Raw genomic sequence first — 17,979 nt, forward strand, 5'->3', positions numbered from 1 at the left:
GGGGTGGGCTCTGAAGTTACAAAAGTCCACACTATTCCCAGTTAGCTCTCTCTCTGCCTCTAAGTTGTAGATCAGGATGTAAGCTCTTAGCTAGTGGTGACTGCCGTGACAGCCACGGACTTTATTACCTTTGGGAACAGAGAACACCAATTAAATGCTTTCTTTTGGTCACAGTGTACTGTCTCTTGACAGCAATAGCGTAACTTAACTTAGCAAAATAGTTCAAAATGTTGAAATATATACAATATATAAAAAATAGTTGAGAGGCAACTAAGAGACAAAGGTGACGTGTACAGGGAGAGATATGTTGGGGATCTGAGGATCAGGAGATCCGGAAGTTATCAAGGACAGCGAGTGGGAGGGTTAAGAAGATAATGAGGGAGATGCAGGAAGGACTGACTGCCTTCAGTTGCATTGTTATCAGGGGGCTGCAGCAGCCAGCACGGCTCTCTCACTTGCACTTTTGGCTGCACAGACGTAGGTATAAAGCAGGTGATGTGTGTAGAAGTAGAATGGCGGCTAGGGATGCAGCTCCATCCAGAGGTTCAGTCCCTAATACTGTATAAATTGGGTGTGGTAAGGTACACCTGTAACCCAACGCTTGGGAGGCAGACATAGATGAGGTCATCCTATGCTAGTTTGTTCAAGGCCAGCCTGAGCTTGATGAGATCCTGTTTTTTTTTTTTTGTTGTTGTTGTTTGTTTGTTTTGTTTTTAAAATAAAAATGGCAAAGGCAGACAAAGCATCTGCAGCAAGGTGTTTATTATTGGAATTTAACTGAGGATAGCAAACAATGTAGAAAGGAAGTAAGATCAAAGGGTTTCAGGTCCTGGAAAAGGGATGGATTCCACATAATAACCTGAAGAGCCAGATTGTGGCAGAAGAACGGGATGAGACTGAGTTATGGAACAGTGCGTTGCAAGAGGTGGGGCGTGGCGGTGCACACCTTTCTCCCAGCACTCAGAAGGCAGGGGCAGGTGGATCTCCGTGAGATTGGGGCCAGTCTAGTCTACACATCAAACTCCAAACCAGGCAGGGCTACATAGAGAGGCCCTGTCTCAAAGAGACAGAGGAGGGAAAGAAAGAAGAGATGCTGCACCACCTCCATGCCCAGCGGTACATGGATGTGAAAGACTCACCACCAGGCGTTAAGAGAAGCAGTCTTTCCGAAAAACTAGGTCTCAGCGCAACGCTGTGAAGACAACATTTGAAAAAGAGGGTGAGGATATATGGATTTTACAAATGGCTGATAAGTTTCAGGAGTTTGGAAGTGGGACAAAAAAAAAAAAAAAAAAAAAAAGATGGCAAAGCACCTGGCTGCCAGAGGCTAAAGAGGAGCTTGGTAGTTCAGGACCTCTTGTGGCACTATATATGGCATGATATCTACAGTTCTGATGCTTGTATTGGTGCTGAGGTGTTGTACATCTCGGGTGCCTCCCAGATACTGGCCAGTGAAGTGTTTGAAGGAGTACATTAAATGAAGTTTAGGAAGGACAGGAGTTTTAGTAAAGTTATGAATTGGATCTATTTCCAGGTCTTTTTAAGGGATATCCTGAATACCCCTTCAATGAATGTGAACACAGTTTGTTAAGTGTAGAGGCCTCGGCACAGGACATGACACTAAAACACTATTAGTTAGGAGACTATTGTTAAAGGGATAGAAGGACAGCACCCACGACTTTCTCCAAGTGGCAATCGTCAAAACTATCTGCACCATCAACCAAGTGCTACTCTGACCCTCACCAGCTTGTCCACTGACCTCACCAGTAAGAATTTACCCAGCACTCACTCTGTTATTGGTCCTAAAAAACACAATCCAGTTGTCAACGTACAAAAACAATCTCTTTATTTCAGAGTCATCTTGGGGTTCCACAGGAACCCTAAGCCTTGTGTGGGGTCCATACACTAGCCAGAGAGGAGAAGAGTCCATAGTATCACCAAGATTCACTCCCACATCAGCACTCCACTTGGCAAGCTATTCTGGTCCTGTTAGTGTTGTTAGTCCCTCCACGTCACTTCTACTTCATCTGTCCTGTACCTGTGGAAAGCAGGAAAAACCCTGTGACTACCTGTTTGCGCCATTTTTTGTTGTTTTGTTTTTGAGACAGCATCTGTAGCCCAGGCTTATCTCAAAATAAAAATCCTCCTGCCCTGGCCCCCACATATTGGGATTACAGGTACATGCCACCAAACCCATCACCTACAGCTTTATCTGTTCTTTGACTTTTCTACCTGTTAATTTCTACCTGTCTCCTGTACCTACTATCTACTTTCTCAAAGGAGGATGTCACTCACCTCTGTGTAATTCCAGACTCTCTGAGAGGGGTCCTATGTCCAGCTTGAAACATCTCCCAACCTGCTTGGGCTATCATGGCTCCATTGTCAATGCAGAATCTGGGGAAGAAGCAGTAACAAGACTTGTGGCCTAAACATAGAAAAACCGTAATGATGGGAACAGAAGAACTCAAGACAAAGAGAAGGACTTCACCTCTCATCTGTGGCAAAGAGCTGGGCTCCCCGCTCCTGGCACATTGCTGCCATCATCTCCTGCAGTCTCACGTTACCTATGAAGACACAGGAACCACAGATAACTTAGATTTGGCCATTTTGCTATCAAACCAGTTGTGCTCCCAGGACAGTTTACCAGAAGACTAGGGAAGAGGGTTGTGAAACAGTTAAAGAGATGAAACAGGTAACCCTCCAAACTCTGGTAATGTAGCGTTTCAGGAAAATGACTCTCAGGACTAGGAGGAAGGCACACTGCCCAGTGACACATACATCCAACTCCTCCTACGATGAGGGCTTCCTTGGAGCCACAGTGTGCCATGGCTCGCTCTGTGATCTCCACTAGCATTGCAAACACAGTTTCCTGTGGAAGACAGACAAGGGGGAGACATCAGAGCAGCATCCCACCTTAGTTCAGCTCTACTCTAGACTAAGTTTTGCATCCCAGCTTTTCACTCTTTTACCTGTAAGGAGAAACACAGGTCTTCAGGAGTACATTCCCCTGTGGCCAGCATTTTCTGCGCTACATCCTGCAATTAAAGGGGGGGAGACAACCCAAAGGATGAATACCGACATGAGGCTTTCATGAAAACAAAAATTCCTGCACTTGAAAGGATAGCTGACTTCATTACAACTGACATTATAGGAGTGCTGCACCCCACATCATCTTCTTTTGTTAATTTTTATTTTCAAGCCTTTTTCCCATGTAGGGAGGAACTGTTTTCCCTATAATATGTAGTGCCCGGTACACAGAAGGTATACAGTACCTGCTACATAATCTATCTAGCACCTATTATGAGTGAATGCTTAGGTAAGAAATAAACAGTGAGCAAAGTGGACACATCACTTTTAAAAGCAGGGGTGTGCTCCTGTCTGGTTACCACTCTCACACTCACCTCGATGAAAGACAGAATCCCTGAGAATGAGACATCCATCCCCTTTACAGTGTATGGCAGCTCAACTAGCTTCTTGCCTCTATGTAGAAATGAATAAAGGCACTAAACCTAGAGTCAGCTGGCTGCTCGCCCTCCAAAGCCCCTCCCAAACCGCATTAATATATATGAAAAGAAAGCTCTAAAGCACGAGCGGCCAGTGCTCTTCAACTGTATGTCCTCTTACCGCTTTGCCATCTGCTCAATGTTGTAGCCTGGACTTGGGTCATTGGAAATCTACCAGAAGGAGAGAGAAGCAGAGAACCAGGAATGCATCATGTAAAATGCATTCTTCTACACACGTGAATATACTCATCACTCTGGGGTTCCTCCCCAAATAAAGGTGAGGAAAAGCAACCAGTATATATTTTTATAAATTGTACACTTACAGAGGAACAAACATTTTCTTGTAACAAGTAATAGATACATATAGACACAAATGCTTAATTTCCTACCCGTTAAATAAAGTGGCAGAGAAGGAAGTTAGATTTGCAAGAAGCCCAAGATCTAAAAATACCAGTTCCTGCCTTTTATTTCTTTTTGTTCCCCAGACTGACATCAATGGCTTACCTTCAGCACTCGAGCAAAACGATCCAGACAATTTCCCACAGCAATATCAATAGTTTCCCCAAAGATGCGGTAACGATGTTCTGAGTAGGAAATCACCTAAGAATGATGAGAATGCCCTTGAAACTTCATGTCTATAAAGAGTGTTTAGCTGTGGAAAGAAAGTAGCACAGTGCCAACACCAGACATTCCAGTAAGAAAGGGAAGTTGTCTACAGTGGCTGTGCAGTGAAGTTTAACGCCAGCCTAGACATATAGCAAGGCCCCGTCTCAAGAAAACCAAACAGATGCTGGCAAAATGGCCCAGTAAGCCAAAACACTTGCCTTGTGAGCTTAGAGACCGGAGTTTGATCCCTAGAACCCACGTAAAGGTAGACTACTGAAGGGTTGTTCCCACCCACACCTACTCGCCCACATCTCACACATATCATACACACACAAAATAAACCCAAGTATGATCAAGATATTATATATAAGTATGAGGTTGCCAAACAATAATAATAATAAATTTCAAAGAACTAACAAACCAGTGCTTACTTTGCAGCACATACTAAAATTGTAATGATGCAGAGAAGATTAACAGGGCCCCGTACAAAGATTATACAAACTCATCAAACATCCCATAGAATGTAGCCTAACAAACAAACAGAAACCACGCATAGATAGACATAGATAGATAGACAGACAGACAGACAGACAGACAGAAACAGACACAGACACACACACACCAAAAACAAACCCTAAAAATAAGAATTCAAAACAAAGCCAAACAGAGCTTGTTGTGGTGACCCACACAAGACATTCTTCAAGAAACAGAAAAAAAGTAGGCCAGGCATGGCGGTGCAAACCTGTAATCTCAGCACTTGGGAAGAGTTAGGAAGATCAAAATAATACAGGGAAAACCTTCTACCACAGTGAGACCTTGTCACGAACAGCATAAAACAACAAAAATGGAAGGCTGGTGATCCCAGCTACTTGGGCAGAGGAGGGAGGACGAGTCTGGGGCTGGGTTATCTGGAGAGTCTAGTTTTCAGAAAAGGAATGGAATGGGGTGGTTAAATGAAGAAAAATATATTTGTGGAGTTAAAGAGATGGCCCAACAGGTAAATCTCTGACTGCTCTTCCAAAGCACCTGGGTTCAATTCCCAGCACCCACATGGTGGCTCACAATTGTCTATTAACTCCAGTTCCCCACATCTGAAGCCCTCTTCTGATCTTCCTTGGGCTCCTGCACACATGCAGGTAAAACACGCACGCAATTAAAAAAAAAAAAAAAAAGACATTATCTTGAACGGCTAAATCCACATTCCTTCCTTTTTAAACTGGAAACTCTAGTTGCACGTGCAAAGTTTTAATATTTTAATTCTCCTCCAAAACTTGCAACTCTATACTTGTTGTGTTGTCTACAGTATCTTAGGTCCAGAGCCTGGCTTTGTCTTTGCAGCTCCTATGACTGAGGTGGAATACCTCAGAAGTACCATGAAACATAAAGGTTACTCTTAAATACCTGAGTATTTCCTCCGCTGACATACAAAACAGTTGGGCTAATGGCTCCAGTGATGAGGCGGCCCATTTCAATGTGGCCTATGCAGTGGTTCACACCTACCAAAGGCTTATTCCACAACTGGGCCACAGTACGGGCAACGACAGCTACAGAAGCCAATGGGGCTCCCATACCAGGACCTAACAGGGTACAAATGGGAATTAGAGTGCTAGACATTAGGAAAACCAGGTGAAGAAAGAAGATCTGAGAATGTGGATAGCGGTAGCTCTGTCCATATTCCTCCCTTGCTGACCACTCTCCCAGACTTACCTTTGGTGTAAGCAATGCAATCAATGTCCTGGGAGGTTAACCCAGCTTCTGTCAGTGCCTCTTGCAGTAGGTCTAGAATAACAGCTCGATGGTGCCGGGCTGTGTCACCTGGAAGGAACCCTAAGGAAAGGCATACAGATCAAGAACCGGAAGAAGGTAGGTATTAGGTTAGTGCAAAGGGAACTGTGATATGGGGCTATAAATTTTAAACCATTATAACTAAGTTCAAACATATTTTTATTAATCAAAACAGGAAGTTTTTTTTTTTCCCCCTGAGACATTTCTCTGTGTAGTTTTGGAGCCTATCCTGACACTCACTCTGTAGACCACCAAGCTGGCCTCAAAGTCACAGAGATCCGCTTGCCTCGGAGTGCTGGGATTAAAGGCATGCACCACCGCTACCTGGCCTCCAAACAGGAATTATTTTAATCAACATGTTTTGTCAAAAAAAAAAATCCAAAACAAACAAACAAACAAACAAAAAAACAGTCTGTTAGCCGGTCGGTAGTGGCTCATACCTTTAATCCCAGCACTTGGGAAGCAGAGGCAGGCGGATCTCTGTGAATTCAGGACCAGCTTGGTCTACAAGAGCTAGTTCCAGGACAGTCTCAAAAGCCACAGAAAAACCCTGTCTCTGAAAAACCAAATAAAAATAATAAAAAAAGAAACAAAAAACCCAAAACAAATCCCCACAAATAACAAAATAAACAAACAAAAAACAAGACCAAAAAAAAATTAGTTTGTTTATTCCCAAAAGCAAACCCATGTTTCAACATACTCTCAGAAAGCACCTTGTGCATCCTGCTGGCTGTGGAAATGTTTCCAAAAGGTTTTCAAGATGCTGAAGAAGCTGGGGTCAGTTCAATTCATTCAGGTTTTGAAGCACATAGTCAGGCCTTGTTCTGAACCGGGCCCTTTCTGTTCACCAACGATGACTGCAGGGGCTGCACCTCGATGATGTGCTGAACAAACTTCTCAAATGTGATTCTTTCATCGGGACTTAGAAAGCTACAGTGGATCAGGGCCCCAGCACACCACCAGTGACCGGGACCTCTTTTGGTTAAAGTTTGGCTTTGGGAAGTGCTTTGAGGCCACTAAGCTGGTTGTGGCCAGTTTCCCATACAAACCACTTTTTGTTATTGTCACAATCTGTTTGAGAAATGGTTTGTGAATGAGAGCTGAAGACAATGGCTGTTTTGATTTTTAGTCTGTTTATGAGGCATCAACTTATTGAGTTTTGTATTTAAAACTTTCCAGCTGACTTCAAACAGCCAACACTCACTGCCTGCTACACAATGAGTTCTTGGGCAAGTTTTTCTGTAGCTGTAAGATCGGCTTCCACAGCTGCTCACAATAAATAGGTCATGGTGAAGTTCTAATAGCAAGGTATTTCAGAGCTCTGGTCTCTGCAAGCTCTTCAACAACCAAGGTCCTGTTCCTTAGCAGTTCCAGGGTCAAAATGTTATGTATTGTTGTTTTATGCTGTCTCCACTGTTCCTACTGCCTTCCCACCCCCAGCATTTAGAACTCAAAGTAATTGAGTTCATTACTCAATTGAGTATTTGAGTAATTGAGAATTGTTCAATTCTCTTTTCATTACTTACTTTGAGACAGGATTTTACAATGTAGCCCTGGCAGTCCTGAAGCTTGCTATATAGACCAGGCTGGCCCCAAATTCAGAGATCTGCCTGCTTCTGCCTCCTGGAGTACTGGGATTACAGGTTTGATAGCCCATCTGGCTTTACTTTTACTTTTTGTCTAACATTTCCACAGATAAATATAAATATAATAAATATAAATAAACAGCAAGTAATGTCATTATAAGAAAAAACTGTCACCCCAAACCAAAACAAAATGTGATAAATGCACATTAAAATGGCCTATTAGAAGTAAAAAAAAAAAAAATCAACAAAAAGATGTTTTAACGATTTAGAAAAAAAATCCCTTACTGGCCTAGGTTTTAAGACATCGTCTTTGCAAGCCCCTAATTTTGAGACAAGGTCACACATAGCACAGGGTGTCCTTAAACTCCCAAGTGCCATGATTACATACTGTACCACAACTCAGCTTTCTTTCCAACATCTCTATACAGGCTACTTAGGTTTTAGAGATGTGCATGTTCACATACAGTCGTCAGAATCAATTCAACTTATGCATGCCTCCTACTCTTTAGTGACTTTGTCTGTGATCCCAAGGAACCCTGCACAAGGTCATCTTTTTGGATTTAATACATAGTAACTACAGCAGTACAACTGTCAGCAGCTTCCCCTTTAAAGTAACTCAGTCCCAGTGCCTAAAAGAGGGAGTCCCAAAGACACATATATTTCTACTATGTAACCTGAAACATCACACACAGGTCCATGCAGCTTATATGTGTGTGCTGGTGCTTTGGGAGATGATAGGCAAGATACAATTTGTAAATAATCGCTATTGAGAATTGTGCAGTGTCTGGTGCTTTCGCATAGTTCCCAAAACCCACTGATACCCATTTCCATTCTAAATGTAATGAAAAAGACACCTGAAACATTGAAAAAAAAAAAAAGAGTAACTTCTGATACCCGTTCTGCTGTCCTTTCTCATTCTAAACAATTATAGTGTAATCTCTTTGTGCGACTATAGAGCAGTCTCAGAACACTTTATTTTCGAATGTTCAGCACATAAAAGGTGCTCAATAAAACCTGAATACAGCCGGGCATAGTGGCTCACACCTTTAATGCTGGCACTTAGGAAGCATAGGCAGACGGATCTCTATGAGTCCGAGACCAGCCTGTCCTACAAGGCAAGTTCCGGGATAGTCAGAGTTACAAGGTGAGACCCTGTCTCAAAAACAAAACAAAACAAAAGTGCCCGAACGAACCCACTACGTCCATGTGCATTGGGATACTTATGTCCATACGTCTGTGACACTTTTAGCCGTCAGCCAAACGCGAATCAAGTTTTTGTATAAGGGAATCTGGGCGCAAGCCTGTGACAGCAACACTCGGGAAGCTGAAGCAGGCAACAGGCTAGAATATCGGGAAACGGCTCCCCGTTGCAAAAAACCCTGTAAACGGGACAAGGCGCCGCAACCCCGGCCGCAGCCACTCACCTGTGCCCGGGGCCGTGACGTAAGTGCGCCGCGGGTTCGCCAGCACCTTGCCGTCGCGCACCACGCCCACGCCGATCTTGTTGGCGCTGCCTTCGAACCCCAGCACCGCGGGCATGGTGCACCCCGGCTCGGGATCTGCGGATGGCAGGACTAGTCGTAACCGGCAGTACCACGAACAGCCCAGAACCAAGCGATGGGACCTTCAGGCGCCCTAAGTGACGTCATGAGGTGCCAGGTGGACCAATCACAGCACTCCTGATCCACGTGGGGGGAGGGGCGACCTCGGATCACGTGACCACACCAAGCTCCCACGTGGGGACAGGCTCCATTCTTTGTGCTGTGAGCGGCTTCCTGGCTTCGTTGGTAGGTCCGGTAGCTTGTGCTAGCTGGTTCGGCGGCCCTGCTCGCAGAAGGGCCTAACGGGGGCGAGGAGCTGCGGGGCTGGGATGCACGTGGCGAGGAAGGCTGGGTGAACCGATTGCACCCCCCTCCCCCGGTGTGCGAGCGCCTGATTTCGCCGTTTCTTATCTGTAGGCAACGCTGTAAACACTGCTTCGGTGCTCCAGGCGCCTAAGGGCTTTCGTCACAGGGATGCCAAAGCGTGGGAAGAGAGCGGCGGCAGAAGACGGGAAAGAACCCAAGTCTGGTAAGCAGGTGAAAGTAGCGCGTGGGTTACCCCACCTCCAAATTTAGGACTCTACTAGACCACCATGAGCTACGCTAAATATGGACCACGTTACATTGCGGGAGTCCGAGAAGTTAGGGTAACTAGAGCGCCTCGTGGGGTTGGAAACCGCTAGCTCTTACTTTACTCATTTTATAGAGCCAGAGACCAAGAAGAGTAAAGGAGCAGCAAAGAAAAACGAGAAAGAGGCTGCAGGAGAGGGCCCTTTCCTGTATGAGGACGCTCCAGATAATAAAACGTCACCCGGTGGCAAACTTGCCACACTCAAGATATGCTCCTGGAACGTGGATGGGCTTCGAGCCTGGATTAAGAAGAAAGGTTTAGATGTGAGTACAATTCAGGAGGGAAGTAGATTTTCCTTGACAGCCTAAAGAATTATCTTGGAGTTGGGGCTGTAGTGGCGCACGCCTTGAATCCCAGCAGAGGCAGGCGGATCTCTGTGAGTTCCTGGGCCAGCCTGGTCTACAGTGCAAGTTCCAGGACAGCCAGGACTATACAGAAACCCTGTCTCGATAAAACAAAAACGTGTTTACTGTGAGCCCAGAGGATGTTATTTTTTTTCTTGCCTGTAGTTGGGGCTGGGAGCAAGAAATGTCCCTTCGATCCCAATCACCTTGTCTCATATTCTTTTTAACTATTCGCTGGAATTTTGTTTTTTTTTAAATCCCAATAACTACTAAAGATCTCAGTGGGGGAGGGGCTGGAGCACTTCGCTCTGCTTCGGAATTAGGTTTCTAGTACCCAAGTCAAATGGCTCAGTCCATTCACATACCCTAAAAGTCCCTTTGTCATTCACATGGTTTACATATACCCTGCTGCTTGAATTCCTTATGTACTGGGATCCAGTGTGTATACTATGTAGCACATAAGATTTTTCTTAACTTTTCACGTTTCATTAGTGGGTAAAGGAAGAAGCACCAGATATCTTGTGCCTCCAAGAAACCAAATGCTCAGAGAACAAACTCCCTGCAGAACTTCAAGACCTGCCTGGACTCACCCATCAGTACTGGTCTGCTCCATCAGACAAAGAAGGATATAGTGGCGTGGGCTTACTTTCCCGCCAGTGCCCTCTCAAAGTCTCTTATGGCATTGGTGAGACTATTGATTTTTATGTCTGAGTGTTCTTCAGCAAGTTAACTCTGCTGCTTAGATTTTTTTTTTTTTTAAATTTTATGCTGGATTTCATTTCTGTAGGTGAGGAAGAGCATGATCAAGAAGGCCGGGTGATTGTGGCAGAATTTGACTCCTTTGTCCTGGTAACAGCCTACGTTCCCAATGCAGGCAGGGGTCTGGTAAGGCTGGAGTACCGACAGCGTTGGGATAAAGCCTTTTGCAAGTTTCTGAAGGACTTAGCTTCCCGAAAGCCTCTTGTGCTATGTGGGGATCTCAATGTGGCTCATGAAGAAATTGACCTTCGTAACCCCAAAGGAAACAAGAAGAATGCTGGCTTTACTCCCCAGGAGCGCCAGGGCTTTGGGGAGTTGCTACAGGCTGTACCACTTACTGACAGCTTCCGGCACCTCTACCCCAACACCCCCTATGCCTATACCTTTTGGACTTACATGATGAATGCTCGGGCTAAGAATGTCGGATGGCGCCTTGATTACTTTTTGTTGTCACACTCCCTTTTGTCTTCCTTGTGTGACAGCAAGATCCGCTCCAAAGCTCTTGGCAGTGATCACTGTCCCATCACCCTTTACCTAGCACTGTGACACCCCTGCTGAAGTAACTTACACCTGGGAAATAGCCTCCTCTCAAGTCCAGTGTCCTTTAGGCCCCGGGGTTTTGATTTTTTGTGTACCCCCTGTTTTAAATGTTAAACCAAGCTTCTGGCTTCCAAGTAAAAATAAAAATGCCCTACTTTCAGCTTTGTTATCTTTGTTTTCCCCTTGTGAATCTACACGTTCCCTTTTTTATTTTTTCATACACAACAGTTGTTAAATGGGAAAGGTTAGAGTCATGACATTATTTATTTACAAGCACAGATGAATTCCTAACCTCTCCCGAGACAGCGACCCTACCTTAACCCAGTTCAGTGCTGCAACTGGAAGTAAGGAAACTCGGAAGGAGGAATTCAGGGGAATACAGGATTAGGGGACCATATCCCATATTAAATAGTTCTATATACATCAGTTCTGTAGTTCTGTACAGAGCAGTGGCTGACCCCACCCCACAGGACAAGAAATGTGGGAGAAAGGGACTCAGGGTATTGAGGCCAGAGCCAGCCCCTGGTGAAGTGCAATAGCAGCAGCAAGGAAGGTCCTAATGGTGCACATGAGGGAGGGGACACCCCCCCACACACACTTCCCACCCCCACCCTGCCCTGGAATGTGTAAGGGTCAGGAATGGTTCTCAGGGAGCACACATAGGAAGGACATGGCTAGAACCATCTTTAGGATCCAGGCCTAGGGGCAATGTTTTGCCTATGTATCCTAAACAGCAACCCTTGGAAGAAAGCAGACAGCTAGCAATGGTCTTACCTACGCTTCCAAACCTAAGTAAGGGACTGGTTCCTTCCTACCTCTCCCCAGGGGAAAGGGAGGCAGCTGCTTGGCTTCCTTGCAGAAGTCCAGAGAGCCTTTTGTAGTGTTACTGTTGCTACCAGGCAGCCACCAGGCACAGACTGGATCAAGGGGCTCAGGAGAAGTTCTGGACAGGATGGCTGACCTTCATACAGCCCCAATAAAGGGCCCGGCCCAAACATAGAACAGCCAACAAAATGACAAATGCCCAGGCTGCGTAGATACCTCCATATTGCTGTGCATGCTTCCATGTGCCAAACTGACAGACGAGGAAGAAGAAAAAAAAGAGGTTACTCTTGGTGTCCACTGCTTCAAAGTCTTAGAAAGAGTAATAAAATGCCAACTTGTCTCTGTTCCCTAGTCACTTGTAACCACCTTCAGGGACCTTTCCAAAGGTCAGGTGGTTTAGCTTCCTTCTCTTAAGCAGGAAAATACTCCTGCCATCCCAGACATCCGCCACTATTTCTCACATCTAAGGAGTGAACTAGGATTCCTAATAACAACTCAGTTTTCTCTCCAGAGTGGGATTTCCTTCTTTGACTTCTTAGTTTATTAGTCACCTTTAACTTCATTTTATGAGTACCTGAAAATGCTCCCCAACCTTATCACCAAGCTGTAGTTGACAATGACCTTGAAATTTGATCCTCCGGGGTGCTGGGACATACGATTGCATCACCATGCTTTGTTTGCATGGTGCTGAGGTCAAACGCAGGGCTTTGTGCATGCTAGGTCAACACTTTGGCACATCTGGAAAGGGTGACAATCTACTCCCCACCTTTGTATTATAGATGGGCCTGGCTATATAGCCAGGGTTACCTTAGAACTGCCTCTATTCTTGGTTTCAAGAACATACCCCAACACCCAGCTCTTTCACCATTCTTTAAGCTATCAACTTCTTAGATCTTAGCCTGTTGATGAGGCAGATAAAAGGTCTGCATCAAGACTACTCACAGCAAGGCCAGTGGCAGTGACTGCCAAGAGTAAACCAAGCAAGAAGCAGCAGATACATCTCTTCCGAGGATATCTGCGCCCAATAGATGACCTGTGGGAGCCAACAGAATGGATATTTGGAATAGCCCTGTTGATTTTATGCCATATATTATCCAGCTAGCAGTGCAATGCCTAACCACTTACACTTTCCTGCAGTGAGGGCACCGTGCCAAGGTTCGGTCTGTGAATTCTGTCCACTATGAAAAAAGAGAAACAACCATAGAAAGAAAGTTCTCCTCAATGAGAACCCTGAGGCAAGGGGGAGTATGACAAATGAGAATTAGGACAGTCTTTTCCATAATTTATTACTATTCCCAGTACTTACCTCCCCCTCCCCCAAGGGCCTCCCAATATCTCTCCTCACCAGAAACGTATTCTTGCAATGTCCACAGATGACCCTGACACCCATTGGCTGTGGCTCTGGACTTAGAGGTCCTGGATGCACAGGCCCTAGGTTGATGATTCTTTTGCTATATGGGGGGGAAAGTTCTTAATTTTAACAGGATCTGCTGACACAGAGTATCCCAGCACTTGGGAGGTATAGGCAGGACTACTTAGGAATTCAAGGTGTGCCAGAGATCTTCCAGTCTCCACCTCCCAGGTGCTGGGATTGATTATAAGCATGCACCACCTTGCCCAGGTTCAGGTTTGGTTTTGTTTCTTTACAGTTTTGCCCAAGCACAGCCTTCCCACCTTATGTCTCTTACCAGTACGGCCGTGGGCAAGCAATCCGCTGGGAAGTCACCTTGCAGATAAGGAGACAATTACAGGGGCATCGGACATACTTCTTTCCTGGGGGTGCATTCTTGATGGGCTAGGGAACAACGAATAAAAGAACAATGGGTATATCAGCAGGCAAGCCGGTCATCCCAATCCTCTCCAAGAACATTACTGAGAAAGAAAAGTCAGACATTTGAGAGATACAAATGTTGCCAACATAGCAGGCTACATCTGTGATCTCATCACTCAGGAGGCTGAGGCAGGAAGACTGCAGAGCCTGAGGTGAGCCCAGATCGCTTGTGAGACTGTCTCAAAAGAACAAACACGAGAGCCCCAAAATACAACAATCAAAAGCAACTACAACAATTGCCAGTGAAAACTACACTTCAGGATCCAGGAAAAGTGTGAAAGTGAGAGCTGGTGACCATTATCTCTGGTGAAAGGCTTCTGAAGCAATGGCTGGTGAAGATCCAGGAACTGAAAGTGGGTTTCATGAAGAGGTCTTGAACAGGGTCTAGAATCGGAAAGAGGATGCAGGAAACAAGGCCCGTTTTTTTTGCAGATAGGTATAACTCACAGTGGCTTCGTTGCAGACACCACATTTGACCACATGCTGATGCATCTTGCCTTCCACGTTGATCGGAGACTGACAGACTCGACAGGTAATCATGGGGGCACTCCCACTATCCGGGCTAGTCAGGGGTGAGTAGGGGGGTGGGTCCTCTCCAGGCAACACCGCTGGATGCCCCTCAGGGAACGGGGGAAATGCTGAAGAGGAAGCAGATAAAACCAGATCATCATTCGGACACTTGCCACGGATGCTCCACGGAAGCGGAGAACCCTCCTGACAAAGCTCGACGTGCTTATCATCAGCAGTAGCGGTCAGAACGTCTTCCTCAGAACCCCTTTCGTGCCAGGCTCAGGCAGTGATTGCGGAGGAAGGGTGCCTCGCCCCGCGACAGGTGCCATGGTGCCGCACCTGGCGCCGGAGCAGGCTCCGCCCCCCGACCCGATCCGCCCCTAGGCCCTGGTGCACCTCAGACCGCCGGCTTACCCTGGGGCGGGGCATGTTTACCGGCTCCGTACGGAGGTGCGGAGGGCGTCAGGCCTCCACCGGGCCCGGTCGCGCTCCCGCCCGGGCCCGCTAAGCCGTTGCCGCCAGCGCCGCCATCGCCGGGCTCGGACAGCAGCGGGGAGCGCTCTCCGTCCGCCGCCATGGCGCCTCCCGCTCAGTCAGCGACCAGCTGCACCGCCGCCGCCGCCGCCGCCGCCGCGCCGCTACCGGGTCCCCGGCGCCTGCGCGCCGCGTTCGCCCGCAGCCAGTGCCGCCCCGCCCCGCCCCGCTCACGTGACAGACTGGCCCAGCCCCTCGGCGCTGTCATTCGCGGAGGTAAAATAGTTCCCGGTTTGTGAGGGAGCCTTCCTTCTCCATTGGACGGCGACGTGTCGCGTCACTGTCACATGACCTTCCCGTAGCTGCTGAGTCCGTAAACACTGCACGTGACTAGAAGTTGTGCGAGCCATTGGAAGTGCCACCATCGCGCTACCTCCGGCCCAGGTGGGCGGCTGCTCCACGCGAGTCACGTGCCCGGCCTGTCGCGTGCAGCCGCTCCTCATTGGTCCGAAGTCTCCCCTGGGACGCCAATCAATTGGCCCAAACTTAGCGCCACAAACGAGAGGGCGGCTTCAATCCCTCCAGAGAGCCAGGCTGGGTGTCCTGACGTGAGGTGGGTCGCGGGAAACGCCCTAAGTCCTGGGCAAGCTTTGGAAAGCCACGGGGAGGCGAGGGGCCTGGCACAAGGCCCCCGAGTTCAGCCCCCAGCTCCGCAGAAAATTGGTGACTGTAAATGCATGGAAGGATGAGTTAGGAAGCCAGGGGGTTCCAGGCCCGCCTCGGAAGCAGCGTGATATCCTGGACAAAACAAGGTGAACACAAGTGGGCGGGGCACTGGACAGGTGTCTTACTACTTAACAGCACTGAACTGCTAAGTCAAAGGAGTCTAGTTTGGTTCCCCAAACTCCTAGGGCAGTAGCTACCTGTAACTCCAGCTCCAGGGGACCCGGTGCCAATTTATGGCTTATGTAGGCACCCAGCAACCAGACAAATGTGGCTTATGTGAGTGTGCGAGTACACCTACATAAAAATAAAGCCACCCAAAATTTAAAAACAGCAGGTCACAGTGTAGGACTGTAACCCCAAAATTGGGAAGATTCGGACAGGAGGATCAGACATTCAGGTTTGACCAGAAGTTTGAGGCCAGCCTAAGCCACAGGGAGACTGCCCCCAAACTTAGTATGGTGAACGACCATACTGGTTAGCGCAGCATCAATACTCTTGGACCTGAGGCTGGCTAAGGCAAGGGTATCATGGGTTTGAGGCCAATCTGACACACAAATGAGTGATGATGTGCCTGGTAGTACAGGCTGGTGATGGTATCTGGTGAGCTGAGTGGGGACTATGCTGAAAGCCCTAGGCTCCCTTTCAGTACCTAAAAACATGTAATAATAACTAGGTTTTTTTTTTTTTAGGTGGAAATTGGACTCCGGGCAGAGTGCTATACTGCCACTGCTACATACCCAGTCCTTTTTCAGTTTTAAGGCAAGGTCCTGGCTTGGAACTTGGTGATTCCGCCAAGGCCTCCTGGGTAATTGAGATTGCAGGCATTTGCCATTATGCATAGCTGTGAAATTATAATATTATTTCTACAAATGCCTCTACCAGGATTCAAGTTGGAACCTGCTTGAAAGCCTCTTGTGAGAGCTAGAGGATTAGCTCTCATAGCATCTCAGGGTGCTATGCAAGCTGCCAAGGAAGAGAAGCAATTAAAAACTCTATTCAGCTGTAAAGCCTACAAACGAAAATGACCAGCACAGCAAGATTGGGTGCAATAGTGGCACTTTTATCTCAAGGGTAACCAACAGCCACCTAATGGACTTCAGGCCTAGAATCGTGTGGTAGTGTCAACCTACTGCTGCCCTCCTAAACCAGAGTGATTCCCAACAGCAATATAAATAATACCTATCCATATGGCCACAAATACATGTTTCTGTCTCTCTCTCTCTCTCCCTCTCTCTCTCTCTCTCTCTCTCTCTCTCTTATACACACACACACACACACACACCATTAAAGAAGCTTCATCTGTAGCAGATGAAGGCCACCACAGTGATCCACAACTGACCAAAATGCAAAGGACACCTGACTGGTATGGTGTCCCTACAGTTGATACATCTGCAACACAACCCTTATATCTAAGACTCAGGGAACATTTTGAAAGGGTGGGCAGAAAGATGGTAAGAATGAGGGGACCAGGATGCCTGGTGTACAGTGTTGTCTTGGTATATGACAGGGATCTGCACCCATAAAATCTTAACAGTTACTGCCTAAATAAGACCTGCACAATGCCAGTTGACAGCCAGACATGGATGGGAATCTCACAAGGCCCAACCTTGAGATGAAGAGCTACTGGGAAGCAATAGCAGCTAAGAGAAAGACAATCAGTCTTTTCCAGGGATGAGCCCTCTGATAGATTAGCCTTCTAATCTCCAGTGGTTATTGGTAAACACGTACACTGATGAGCAACAGTAAATCAATTCAGTGGGTTGTATTTATATATAGATACAAGTGTGTGTGTGTGTGTGTGTGTGTGTGTGTGTGTGTAACAATAATAAAGAAGATGAGGTCGTGAAGGTGAGAGGAGTTGTTTAAGTACTCAAAATGTTTTTTTTTAATTACCCACAAAATAATTTTTAAAAATGTCTCCACTACTGAAATGAAAATTATATTTTTATGAGTGTGTCCACTGATGGAAGAAGAGCTTATCATTTTACTAGATTTATACTGACCCCTCAAATACATACACAAGTGTTTATTGATTCACGTAGTAAATCAAATCCAAAGGTATTTAGTCATATTTAGTAGATAGGCATCTCTAATTGCTTATGTTTTGTCTTCGGTCAAGAAATTGAGTGGAGGTTATTTTTTAGTTTTGATCTTCATTTCCATTTTTAAACTAGGGTCTTATTCTTGAACTAGGCTGATTTTCAATTCATGGCAAGCCTCACCTCTCCCCAAAGGCCTGAGCCACCATTCCTGACTTGGTCCTGATATTTTTAGACATTTTCCCAGGTCAGTTTCTACCATCAGTTAGGTCCTCAAAC

General features: G+C 46.4%; 3 protein-coding genes, 1 long non-coding RNA gene and 1 other non-coding gene across 12 annotated transcripts in view; 3 read left to right on the plus strand and 2 right to left on the minus strand.

Moving 5' to 3' along the window:
* The window catches only part of Osgep (O-sialoglycoprotein endopeptidase), a 34,736-nt gene extending 25,688 nt beyond the window's left edge, over window positions 1–9,048 (minus strand). For 2 of the 5 annotated variants that reach the window (XM_027386596.2, XM_027386598.2), the window contains exons 1-11: window positions 8,905–9,048; window positions 5,817–5,936; window positions 5,511–5,686; window positions 4,008–4,103; window positions 3,625–3,674; window positions 3,402–3,480; window positions 2,970–3,035; window positions 2,779–2,869; window positions 2,489–2,564; window positions 2,296–2,394; window positions 1,140–1,192 (exon numbers count right to left, since the gene is read on the minus strand). In XM_027386596.2, coding sequence (XP_027242397.1) covers window positions 1,140–1,192; window positions 2,296–2,394; window positions 2,489–2,564; window positions 2,779–2,869; window positions 2,970–3,035; window positions 3,402–3,480; window positions 3,625–3,674; window positions 4,008–4,103; window positions 5,511–5,686; window positions 5,817–5,936; window positions 8,905–9,019 — 1,021 coding nt within the window. In that variant the 5' untranslated portion in view covers window positions 9,020–9,048. Of the gene's footprint in view, window positions 1–745; window positions 1,193–1,820; window positions 2,039–2,295; window positions 2,395–2,488; window positions 2,565–2,778; window positions 2,870–2,969; window positions 3,036–3,401; window positions 3,481–3,624; window positions 3,675–4,007; window positions 4,104–5,510; window positions 5,687–5,816; window positions 5,937–6,607; window positions 7,457–8,904 lie in introns of those variants that run through there. The other 3 variants (XM_027386595.2, XM_027386600.2, XM_027386599.2) reach the window with 3 other exon arrangements.
* Window positions 4,533–4,635, plus strand: LOC113832207. Its single transcript, XR_003479402.1, has one exon. It is a non-coding gene; the product is annotated as a U6 spliceosomal RNA (small nuclear RNA).
* Window positions 9,049–9,190: 142 nt separating the features above from the next.
* On the plus strand, window positions 9,191–11,301 carry Apex1 (apurinic/apyrimidinic endodeoxyribonuclease 1). The gene is made up of 5 exons (NM_001244411.1): window positions 9,191–9,267; window positions 9,494–9,550; window positions 9,728–9,915; window positions 10,489–10,681; window positions 10,784–11,301. The coding sequence occupies exons 2-5, from the start codon at window positions 9,496–9,498 to the stop codon at window positions 11,299–11,301; spliced, it is 954 nt and encodes a 317-aa protein (NP_001231340.1). The 5' UTR covers window positions 9,191–9,267; window positions 9,494–9,495.
* Window positions 11,302–11,540: 239 nt separating this feature from the next.
* Pip4p1 (phosphatidylinositol-4,5-bisphosphate 4-phosphatase 1) lies at window positions 11,541–15,096 on the minus strand. 4 transcript variants are annotated; one of them, XM_027386602.2, is made up of 7 exons: window positions 14,897–15,077; window positions 14,399–14,589; window positions 13,809–13,915; window positions 13,466–13,571; window positions 13,246–13,298; window positions 13,063–13,153; window positions 11,541–12,370 (listed from the first exon to the last, which is right to left on the minus strand). In XM_027386602.2, the coding sequence occupies exons 1-7, from the start codon at window positions 15,036–15,038 to the stop codon at window positions 12,227–12,229; spliced, it is 834 nt and encodes a 277-aa protein (XP_027242403.1). In that variant the 5' UTR covers window positions 15,039–15,077; the 3' UTR covers window positions 11,541–12,226. The 4 variants fall into 4 exon arrangements, with proteins under 4 accessions (XP_027242403.1, XP_027242402.1, XP_027242405.1 ...); XM_027386601.2 differs by having other exon boundaries at window positions 14,876–15,077; XM_027386604.2 differs by lacking the exon at window positions 13,466–13,571 and having other exon boundaries at window positions 12,259–12,370; window positions 14,897–15,096.
* Window positions 15,097–15,286: 190 nt separating this feature from the next.
* Window positions 15,287–17,769, plus strand: LOC113832201. The gene is made up of 2 exons (XR_003479398.2): window positions 15,287–15,747; window positions 16,351–17,769. It is a non-coding gene; the product is annotated as an uncharacterized LOC113832201 (long non-coding RNA).
* The last annotated feature ends 210 nt before the right edge of the window (window positions 17,770–17,979 follow it).

This window comes from Cricetulus griseus (assembly GCF_003668045.3).
Source record: "Cricetulus griseus strain 17A/GY chromosome 1 unlocalized genomic scaffold, alternate assembly CriGri-PICRH-1.0 chr1_1, whole genome shotgun sequence".
NCBI lineage: Eukaryota > Metazoa > Chordata > Mammalia > Rodentia > Cricetidae > Cricetulus > Cricetulus griseus.